Raw genomic sequence first — 12,231 nt, forward strand, 5'->3', positions numbered from 1 at the left:
CCGGAGTGGACACGGACAGGGACGGGGGCCGGCCTGCAGCCTCCACAGCTGAGCGCAGGCCCGGAGAGGAGACAGCAGGCCTGCCTCCCGCGGAAGCAGTGCGGCTCCCTCCTGGCTCCCATGGGCGCCGGCGGCTCGCTTCCGCATCCCACAGAAGCCGCACGGCTCCCCTGGAAGCAGGACGGCTCCCAGCAGTGCTCTGCAGTTCCCACCAGCTCCCGCAGAAGCGGTGGGCAGCCTACTGTGCATGATATTGCGCAATGGGCTACTAGTAATAAACAAATAGTAGAAATATTAACAACATTTATCAATTGTTATTATATGTACATACATAAAGGATATGAATTTCCCTCCAAAAAAGAAAAAAAAAATCTTCTCTCCAAAAAGAAAGAAAAAATGTACATAGAATCTGGAATTCAATAAAAAAGTAATTGCTTTACTTAAATTTATATTTGTCTTACCAATGATACAAAATAATTTAAATACAATATTCCTAAGAGGAACCCTTAAACCATTTACTCTATAATACAACATTAATATAGAAAAGCATGCTTGTACTTCAATGTTTATTTAATATCTGAATGGCAGACCAGATAACTCCCATAAAATAATTTCCAGCCCTGGCTGATGGCCCATTTGGTTGGAGTGTCCCACACACCAAAAAGGTTGAGGGTTCCATTCTTGGTCAGGGGACATAGGGCACATACCTAGATTGCGGGAGGCAACCAATTGATGTTTATTATCTCTCTCTCTCTCTCTCTCTCTCTTCGCCATCCTCTCTCTAAACATACCCTTGGGTGGCCCTAACCGGTTTGGCTCAGTGGATAGAGCGTCGGCCTGCGGACTGAAGGGTCCCAGGTTCGATTCCGGTCAAGGGCATGTACCTGGGTTGCGGGCACATCCCCAGTAGGGGGCGTGCAGGAGGCAGCTGATTGATGTCTCTCTCTCTCATCGATGTTTCTAACTCTCTATCCCTCTCTCTTCCTCTCTGTAAAAAAATTAATAAACTATATTTTAAAAAATAAATAAATAAAATAAACATACGCTTGGGTGAAGATAGACTAGATAAATATAATTTCCATGTTGCCATTATTTTTCTTTATAAATTAGACTATATACAGGGTATTCCCCCCAAAATGTATTTAAAATGTGTGTATACATTTTTTGGGATACCCCTTTTTTTAGGAAATATCATTCTTACCTTACTATGAATATAGTTTTAAAAAGTTATAAAGATCCAAATATATCTTTAAGATAGAATGCTGAGCAGAACCATGGTCATTGGTGTTTTGTTAAATCACTCTAGCAAGTTTGAGTTCCAATGGACTTAGGAGTTCTCATTTCCTCATTGCAGAAATAGGCAGGGACTTTGAGTGTTTACTGAATTCTTTTTCCTGGGTCACAGAGTCAGAATTAGAATTCCAGTGACCATTGTCCTTTCAACATGGCACAGTTCAAAGTGCTTCATTTGAACTTCAAATCTGGTATACAAAGCAACTTTGAGAGGCAAACTCAGTTTTAAAAATCACCAGGGTGATATTCTAATAACTAAAATATAAATTTCTTAATACTGGTAGTTTGTGATTATTCTTCCAAAGTTTGAACCTTTATGAAAAGGAAATCATTAAAGAAAGTAGAGATTTTAATATAGTGTTTTGTTAGAGATCAGACCTATATTGGTAATAAAGCATTTGTCTTTGTTAAGCTATCTTTTTCTAGTCATTCAAAGAGATAAACAGTTTCAAAAATGGCAGGGGATCATAGGAATGAACTATCTTAGTAATATTCCACTCCCCTGAGTCATAGTGCTAGAATCCCACAGTGTGCCATTTATAAGGTTTTGTTAAACCTTTAAGAGCATTCCAATAGTTTATCTCTTCCCTATTTGGTTAGAAACTTCCTCTTCTCATCTTACCTAAATAAGACTTTTAAAACAGCAGCAATTACAAGTGGTAGGAAGAATTAAAACTTTAAAGGGCAGAGTACTGATAAAAGTACAGATATCAGGAATGGTCTCACTGTACAGATCACTGTACACAGCAGGAATGGAATGAATACACCTGTGAAATCCAATAGGTAATTATTCTGAAAGTCTCAATCCTGTGGTTCATGGAATCAGAGAATTAAGGGAAGACTGAAACCTAATTTTCTATCTTTTAGGAATAAAAAAAGGATATGAAGGAGAAGAATTCCAAAAATTCTCATATCATCAAGTTTTCAATAACATAATGTGATAGTAAACAAGATTGAAGGTTATGGCTGAAAACAATTGAGCTAGGGTGAGGTAAAGAGAGGAAGTAGCAAAGAGGAAGGACAAGCTGTGACCACATTTGCCAGATCCTTAGCTAAAACGTATAATTGAATTATTGGTGTGCAACTATTTAACATAATCGAATTTCCTAATCCCTCCATGCACTTGTGAAGGTCCTTAAATATAATGGTCTATTTTAAAAATAAATTTTTGTTTTCAAAATAATGTTCCCCCTCCATGTCTTACATTTTTGTCTAAGAACCTTGCACTTGTGCCTGCGCATTTCAAATGAATGTTGGGCATTTTTTAATGCTATTTTTAATCTGCTGGGCATTCTGGACATTCCTGGTATTTATAGTTTACTAACTTATTTCCTCATGTAATCTTACCAAATCCTGATACCACCCACATAGAAATTACTTAACAGGTGCTGTCCATATTAGTAACTTCATCTTTGGATGTGGTTAAACATAGGGTTGAATAAGCTCCTACAAATTAAGTTCTGTTTTTCAGGATGAGTTTAGTCTTGAGCTTATTAAAGAAAGATAACCATGGCTTTAAAACTGAATAAATATGAATCATAATCTCTCAATAGTGTTAATAAGTTGCTGAAAGGACAAGTTTATGCTTTTCTTAAACATGTACTCTTTGGTTCATGTTACTTGGAAGAATCATTTTTGCATTTTTTGTACCTATTATTAGATACTATAATTAAATTTTTTGTATGATAACATGACCATTAAAGAATCACATGGAAAAGAGCACATTAGTGTTATCTAATACTTGAAGTTGCTATCATATTGATTTTAATTCTTTCAATTTTTCTGTAATCCACTGTAAAATACACACATCTTCATGCAATCATATCTCATTCTCCCATGGCACGAAGCAAAATGCATTCTTTTCTGACATTAAATCTTCCACACAAACTTCAAATTCCCTTCGTTGCCACTTGCTGCAGAATTTGGCATCATCACTTGTCTCCCTTTTTCCCTGGATCCTCCCTCTCTCTCCCTACTGCTTCCTCCTCCTCTGCTTGCATCCCCCCTTGCAAAAACTACCCTCATTCTGCCTTCCTCTCAAACTGTATGTTTTTTATTTATTCTTCCATTCAACAGGAGACTTTTAGAAAGATTATTCAAGACTCAATGGATATCCGCATCTCTTAGTTACTCCTCAACATACAAGCACTCTACAGCAGATGTTTACATGAAGGCATTAATGCCTGTCCAATGACCAGAACAAGCTTCCTCATTCCAGCACACCAGCTAGTTGGCAATGTAGCATTTGGCAGCATCTGCTACATACGCTTACATTACTTTGCCCTGTCTCACTCAGTCCGAGTACTACAGCTTACGCTACCATAGTTACCTAAGGATTAACCATCTATATCTGTTGATCCCTCCCTCTCAATAATGGGCTCACTCTCTCACCACTCTCCCTTTTCTGACTTTACACAGACCTGTGAGATCTCATACTTGCCCACAGTTTCAACCATTACCTATGTACTTGGTATATTCTTACTTCTGTCCTTCAGAAACGCATGATTGATAGCCTAAAGTCACCGCCTGCTTGATATTCCAAAGGATACATTAAACTCTACTCATCAAAATCTGAATTTGTTTTCCCCCTCTATGTTAATCATCTTGTTTAATGGCAACCTCTTACTCACTCAAGCCTAGAAATCAGGAACCATTTTATACTCCCTACTAGAGGCCTGGTGCACAAAATTTGTGCACTGGGGGTGGGTCCCTCAGCCCGGCCTGCACCCTCTCACAGTCTGGGAGCTCTTGGGGGATGTCGACTGCCAGCTTAGGTGGGCCTCAGCCATCAGTTGGACATCCTTAGCGCTGCTGCGGAGGCAGGAGAGGCTCCCACCACTGCCGCTGCATTCGCCACTGCCCTCACCAGCCGTGAGCCAGAGAGCGGCACTCCCCCTGTGGGAGTGCACTGACCACCAGGGGGAAGCTTCTGCATTGAGCGTCTGCCTTCTGGTGGTCACTGAGTGTCATAGCAACTGGTCATTCTGCCCTTTGGTCAATTTGCATATTAGCCTTTTATTATATAGGATACTCTTTATCTCTCACATACAATGTGAGAGCAACATGTATTCTATAGTTCCTGGGAAGATTAACCTCTTTAATATTCACATCAGATCATGTCATAGCCCAACTTTAAGTCTTTTAAAGCCTTCATAACTGACGAATAACATACCTCTCACTGTGCTCAAACCACAGTGGTCTTCTACCTGTCTCTGGAACACACCAGGTTCATTCCTTCATGGTCCTTTCATTCTTGCCTATGCAACACTATTGCTATTATTTAAGTATTTGCTTCTGTGATCCTCAAGTGTCCCTATACCTGGTACCTTGGGTGCTCAGTTAATATTAGCTCAATATGAGCCGTCTGGCTGTTACAGGAATCCATCCATATATTGTAGATTCATACCACCAGAGAACTTATCTTCTTGAAGGCTTAAAACAATCCAGTAAAAGTTATCAAGTCTGCAATTTAAATAAAGACAACTTGTGACCAGAAATAGTAGCAGACCTAATTTTACCTTACTTGTGTTGTTAAACACAAACAGCAGACCAAGGCCATAGAGATAAGATATATAAAAAGATGTGGTCAAAGTAGTTCTGTGAGTAGGAACAGAATGCCCCTGTTCCTGACACAGTGCCTCTGGGCTGTTCTAGGATAAAGAAGAAACATCCTGTTTGGAATAAGTAAATGAAATTTGTAAGTTGAGCCATGCTGTCATAATTCTCTCTCTTCTACTTTCTTGTTTCTGTTAAAGTCTGGATTTTTAATTCATTAATAGCATAATGCCAATGCCAATTAAGAACAGAGGCAAAAATAATTTATACCAAAAACGTTACATTTAAATCATGTGTATTCTTCTGAATCAACATATTGAGGGCATGCCAATTTCATTCAAAGTTCAACCACATCAGAAAAAATTAGAATACAAGTCATTCTTACTCACAATCCAATGTGATTCTGACTAATACTTTTTGGCTAGAAAAGCTACCTTTTCATAGCATTTACATTTCTTAGGCTTTGATTTTTCTGTTTCTTTAAATTTGTTTTTAATCGGAAGCAGAAATTTCAATATGATATGCACACGAGATGTTACATGACATTTGGGGGCTAATAAGGAGCAGGAAGTAATAAAAAGTTGCTGATACTCATGAGGGTATTTTTATAAGTCTGTAGTCTCTTTGGTACAGATGTTTCAAGAATTATATCTAAGGACTGCATCTCTATCCAGTCATAAGCTTTGGAGGCTTTTTCCTCCTGTCATAAAGTATTAGCTTGGTTGTTAATCAGGTTCTTAGAATAAAATTGGAATGATAGCAGAGAAGGTAAGAGTTTTAGTATCCAACACCCCCTTATGGTAAAATGATGAAAGCAAAACCAACATCATTGGCCTTAAGAAATATAATATACTAGAGGCCCAGTGCACAAAATTCATTCATGGGGGGTGGGTACCTCAGCCTGACCTGCACCCTCTCCAATCTGGGAGCCCTCAGGGGAGCCCTGTCCAATCGGGAGCCGTGAAGGCTTAGGCCCACCCGCCGTGGTTCTCTGCTCTCTGCAGGGCCTGGCCACTCTGTACCCACAGCCCAGAGGCTCTCCATGGCCCAGAGGCCCTTTGCAGCCGGGGCGGGATGCTTGCCATGTCACCGTAGCAATGAAGCAAGCATTCTGCCAGGCCACTCATGCTGCCCGCTCTCAGCGGCTGCCCCCCCAGGACTGGGGTACTCCGGCAGGGCTGAGGGGACTGGGCACTGACATCTTGTGGCTATGGGTGCTGCCATCTTTGTGATGGAGTGATAGTTAATTTGCATATTACCCTTTTATTAGATAGGATGATATTCTGGGACTATAGGGATTTATAATATGAAAGCCCTAAAAATCTTTCCACAGGTGGTAATTCAGAAATGTGCTCCTTATAAAGTTGGTAGCAATACTATTCTTCATTTCCATATCAGTTTAGGTAGTAAAAATGTTCATAATTGTATGTCATTATCATATCCTAATGGGAGATTATTTTTATAGATGAGAAAGCTAAGGCTCAGAGAGGTTACATGTCTTTCTCAATAGCACACAGCTGTAATTGTAGCAGGGTACAAAGGGATTGCAAATGCTTTCAGTAAAACTTCAGAAAACAACTATAATTAATTTCCATAGAGTCATGTTTGTGCTCAGAGTAATTAAATTAGGAACTTTCCTTAAAATTTAAGTACTTTACAGTTTTTCTTAACAGTGATTTTTTTTTTCCACAGTAGCTACATAGAGTTTACAACATTGTAACAGGTCCTTGGAGTGCTCATTAAACACACACACACACACACACACACACACACACACAACTGATGTGCTAGTTAATTACTTTAAAAATAAAATCCTTTTATTATTTTGGATTTTAGTTTTCTCACATTAAGTAAAGCAGGTCAGCAGGTCAAAGAAGTTCAGTTTTTGTTTTTTGGGTTTTTTTTTTCATTTTCTAGTCTCTGACAATTAAAAACTCATAAAGTTTATATAAAATGTCTCTTCTGTGCTAAAAAGAGTTTTGGAAGAAACCTCATGCTGTGGATTTTGGCTACCATTCTTGATTTTATCTCTGATGAAAGTTCAGGTAAGGCATTTTGCATTTCGGGCTGTCCTATAACATTAAGTTGTGGCTATTTCATTAGGAAAGGGGTAAGTTTTTATTTCAGCAGTTTATTAACCTATTATTTTAGTATAAACCTTGAAGTTTTACCAGTTGGTAAAGATAAGAGAAGACTGAGGGAACGGCAAACCTCCAGCTTGATGACTTTCTGGAAAAGGCCATGAATCATATGTCCCAATTAGTCACTGCTCAGCACACTTCCAGAAGTGTGCCTTTCGAGCTTTTTCCAAAAGTGTTGAAGAATCCATGTGTTTACATTGGACTTTGTTATGAACAAAGAAAATACTACTCATTTATTTTTTAAATGCACATGGCACGTTCTGTTCTTCAAGCCAGTTGTCCAGACAAAAGGGCTCCACTTCAAACTGGAAATGGGTTTTATTACCACCAAGACCAGTGTCAAATTATTCAGACATAAACAAAAGAGATGTCAGGATGTGTTAAAACATCTGGGGATATGCTACTCAGGAGTCATACACATTCAATTGTACTAATGCTGTCACTTGTTCATAAACGGCACCCCCCCCCCCAAATACATATCATAGAATGTGATCAAATGGTTTCTTAAACAAAAAGGAAGACACGCAAAATAATTTTCTAGTCCATTTACAAATGCAGTTAAATCTGGAAGTTTAGATAAGCACTATTTTAGAATAAATATGATTCTTACCATCTGAGATTGACTCCTAGGACATCCATTGATATCTTCAACTTTTTCATTTGCTAAAGTAAAGAAATAAAATAACAGAGAGAAAAAAAGTATGATGCTTAAGCAATGAATTGAAACATAAAAGACTAAAACAAAACAAAAAAACAAAAACAAAATACCAAGCAAAATGCTGCTGCTACATTCACTCTATCTCCCAAGCAGAGTACAAGAGGACACACTTGTTAGCAGCCGACAATTCCATATGCACAAGGCAAAAAAAAAAAAAAAAGGTGGGGGGGTGAGAAGGAAGTTGCTGCTAATTCTTTAGTCCGTGCCAAATGACTGCTGACATGAAACCTTTCACAATTGTCCCCGCTGGGTCAGGATACAGTTTCAAGGAATCTCCGAGTGCGTAAGTTGCTCCAGCTAATGAAATGCACACATGGGAGACATATGGTTTAATGAAGCATTCATTTCTGACAATTCAGTGTATGTACGATACAGTTCTAACCATTTAAAAGTGTGGCCACACTGCCTTTTTCAAACATTGCCACAAAAACATTTCAATTTAAATCATGGGAGAGCTACATTAATCTCAGACACATGGACCAAGTTTGTATGCATTTGACTTAAATTGTATTTTTCCAGAAGGAGTGGGAGCAGAGCCAGTCAGGTTTTCTCTCACAGGGCAGGGCTTACCTATGATCTGGATGATCTCGGCTAGCAGCACTCCATCTGCAATGTCTTGTTGCAAATCCTTGATCAGCCGCTTGTGGCCCGATTTTGCCAGGTAGTGGTTGGCCCAGTCAGTGTAAATCTATTGAACAGAGGGAGGGAAGAAGTGAGATGGGCTGAGGGAAAGGAGCTAATAAAAACTCTGAAGACAAATGCTGGATTCAAAGGAAAGCTATTCTGAATCACATTCCAGTTTACGAAGTCATAGCTCAAAAGGAAATAGTTGTAAAAAATTTTAAACAGCTCTTTCCTCCACTTATCTCTTGTTTCAAAGGGAGATGATTCACTCTTTCAAAACCAGGGGCTAGTCACTTGTGACACAGCAAGTCTCCCTTCCCAGATGACTCCTGTTTGCATATCAGTTTGGGATTTCACTCTCTTTCCCCTGGTTCCATCAGATGGTAAATAATCTGTCTAGCCTTGTAGAAGGAAACCACCTGGACTGATTTCTACAGAAACCCTACTATAAAAATGTGTTTCTCTGAGAAGACTTCACTACATTTGTCACATGTGATACTATATGTGACAATACTTTTGGCATCATTTTAGGAATTAATTGCAAACCCCTAAGATATTTTATTCAGACCGTTATCTCCCGTTTCAGCCTCTTGAAATGTATTTATATAAGAGAGGAATCAAATGCAATTATTACATAGAAATTACAATATAGAAATTACAATGAGGACGCTGGCAATTTGACACAGTAAAAGTGACTCCAGTAAGAGATTATGATAGAAGAAAAAGTTGGAACTGGCCAGAAGTTTCACAAAAATAAAATGTTACCAATGTTTCAAATGGAATGGGGCCCCTACTCATGTAATGTAACCTAACAGAAAGGATAACAATGTTCAGACTTTTCAGTTTTAATTAAAACAGTATTCTGAAAATAGGATGTATTAGACTGGAAAGGTAAGTTGTAGCTTAAATCATAAGCACTGAATGCCAACCAGACTGTAAAAAAGCACTCTTATATCTAACAAAACCAAACGTAGTTTTTACAAAAATAAAATGAATCAGAAGTGAAAGTCTCCCCACAACTTGCAACCCCACCCACTTTGGAATAATTTGGCATGAATAGTTCTAGAAGTTTTTTCTAGAACTTTACACTTTACTATATAACACCATGTTACACACACACACACACACACACACACACACACACACACACATACACACACACTAGGATTTTAAGCTAAAGCTGGCTCAAATTTTATATACCATTTTAATAAAACTTCTAAACCCATATCCCATATATTTTCCCATACATTTATCTCATTATCTTTGATTTTCTATTATACATACCAATCCCCCTGTTGAAGGATGTTTAATTTGTTTAAATATGTTTTCATTGCAACTAAAGTTGTAAGACACCCTTATATACATATCTTTGCACACTCATATGCTGTGTTTTTACCTAAATGTAGAGCTGGTAAGGTTTTGTGTGGGGTTTTTTTAATGGATCCTATATATAAATATTCAAAAATACAATCTAGAAGATAGAGTATTTCTTTATTTTACAAAATATAAAATTGCATCTTAATGCATAAGTAGTAGTGATTAAGCTTTCTGGAAGATATAAATAATTGGAAGCAGCCATTTGCATAGGAAAAAATATGACAGCAAAATTACATCTCCTTTCTCATGTTCATGATCTTTGATGAAAATATTAAAGTGTGAGAAAAGTAAGTCATATAATTGTCTTCAGAATTAGAAAACAAGCACATGACTTCTAGATGGTGATCATCTTCCTCAATAAAAAAATTTATTCTTCTTGTATTATTGTAAGATTTTATTTTTATAAGGATTTATACTAGTAAGGATCTAAAACATTGACACACTCCCCTCATCTATACATAAAACAAAATATAGCATTAATTGTTTGGCCTTCTAGTAGAAATTTCAGGTTGACCCACTATTTTTAAAATAGTTTTTTATTGAACTTATTGGGTGACATTGGTTAATACAATTATATAGGTTTCAGGTGTACAATTCTAGGATATATGCATCTGTATACTGTATTGTGTGTTCACCACCCCAAGTCAAGTCTCCTTCCATCACCATTTATTCCCCCTAAACCTTCTCCTACCTCCTCCACCCCCCTTTCTCTCTGGTAATCACCATGCTGTTACTGGTTGACCCAGTCTTGATTTGTGCCTATGTCATAGCAGTGAGTTATAAGAACCAGGTGAGTGACTTTAAAGATAAAGAACATGAGTTCTGGAGTCAGGCAGGCCTGGCTTTGAGGTAAGCAGATTCCTCATTTGCAAATAAAAATAACACTACTTACATTATAGGATTGTGTCAGAACTAAGATAGCACTTAAAAAGTACATGTCACGGAGTCAGCCCTGAAGAAAGGTCTATTATCATCATTATTATGGCATCTGGTGTTTGCTATGATAGCTTTCCAACAATGTTAAAGGTATCATTTGGCAGAGGGTTAAAAATTAGAGAGTATTGGTGAAAGAAGATGAAAGAAATTGTACTGCTCGCTCCTGACATTACTCACACCTCTGACTCTTCCTGACTTCTGATGCACTGGGCCCACAGATCTGTCCACCCTCCAACCCAGAGGAACATATCTGATTGTAAGCTGTCATTTTCTCATGTAGACCTGCAATGCCTCCATTGGGACATCACTCCATAAAACTCCATATTTCATGGATTTTCTTTTATGAAGGCATTACATTATGGGAGATTTTTATCTAAATAGATACAGAATGAAATATATTAAAAATGAAAACAAGAAGCCCGGCCGGTGTTGTTCAGTGGTTGAGCATCAATCTATGAACCAGGAGATCATGGTTTGATTCCCGGTCAGGGCACATGCCCAAGTTGCCGCCTCCATCCCCAGTCAGGGGCATGCAGGAGGCAACCGACCAATGATTATCTCTCATCACTGATATTTCTATCCCTCTCTCCTGCTCTCCCTTCCTCTCTCTGAAATCAATAAAAACATTTTTAAAAAGTGAAAACAATAATATTTGCATTTGCCAAATGCATGCCAACAGTACCTGAGCCTCTATCTAAATCCCTCCCAGGACTTAGGTAAGAAAACCAATGGTAACCCAGCGGCTAAGCTTCAAGACCTTATTGGGAAAGGCTATAATTAGGCTCATGAAACAATTTTTACATGGACCAGGAATCCATGTAAAAGAGCTTTGACTTGTAGAAGGAAGCCACCTGATTTCTACAGAAACCCTACTATAAAAATGTATGTTTCTCTGAGAAGACTTTAACATGTGAAACTTTGCTCAGACAGTAGCTCTGACTTTAGCTGCAATAAAAAAAAAAATCAATTCAGACTACATAAATGAATTTAAAAGAAACATCTATTAAAAACTAAGTCTTATACACATCATTTTACTTATTCTTTCTAATAAACATATGTAAAAGATACCTAAGATCCTTCAAGTATATCAGTGCCTTTCAAAAAGATGTTATAATGTAGGTAAGGAACTCTCTTATATAAAAGGCCCATGGCTGTCACACCGTAATGCCGCCATGACCAAACGAGCAGCAGCTCTCGCAGCGGGTGGGGTGGGGGCATGAGCTACTAGCTGTGGAGAGCTACTGGTGGCAGAGAGCTACTAGCCGCAGAGAGCTATGAGCAGCGGAGAGCTATGAGCGGTGGAGAGCTATGAGCGGCAATGGGCGAGGCGGCCAGCAGGCAAGCGCAAGTGAGTTATTCGTGCACGATTTCATGTGCGCTGGGCCTCTAGTATAAAACAATAAAAACTTATAAAATGTATATGTAAAATATTATATAAATATTTTTTCTATCTTTTAAAAATAAAAAAGTGGAGATATAAGGTGTGTCTTTAATGAGGCAGTCTTCAAGCAAAGGACGCATAGACTATCAATGTATTTAAAACTCATAGGTAAACTTATTGTAATATTCTGATGAGAGCAGATGCAA

At 38.2% G+C, this 12,231-nt stretch overlaps 1 protein-coding gene across 2 annotated transcripts in view; it reads right to left on the reverse strand.

The window, feature by feature from the left end:
* Positions 1-12,231, reverse strand: part of NAV3 (neuron navigator 3) — a 607,457-nt gene that overhangs the window by 260,762 nt on the left and 334,464 nt on the right. For both annotated transcript variants that reach the window (XM_080659233.1, XM_080659232.1), the window contains exons 2-3: positions 8,278-8,395; positions 7,600-7,652 (exon numbers count right to left, since the gene is read on the reverse strand). In XM_080659233.1, the coding sequence (XP_080515359.1) occupies positions 7,600-7,652; positions 8,278-8,395 (171 nt within the window). The remainder of the gene's footprint in view (positions 1-7,599; positions 7,653-8,277; positions 8,396-12,231) is intronic.

This window comes from Plecotus auritus (assembly GCF_963455305.1).
Source record: "Plecotus auritus genome assembly, chromosome: 3".
Classification (NCBI taxonomy): domain Eukaryota; kingdom Metazoa; phylum Chordata; class Mammalia; order Chiroptera; family Vespertilionidae; genus Plecotus; species Plecotus auritus.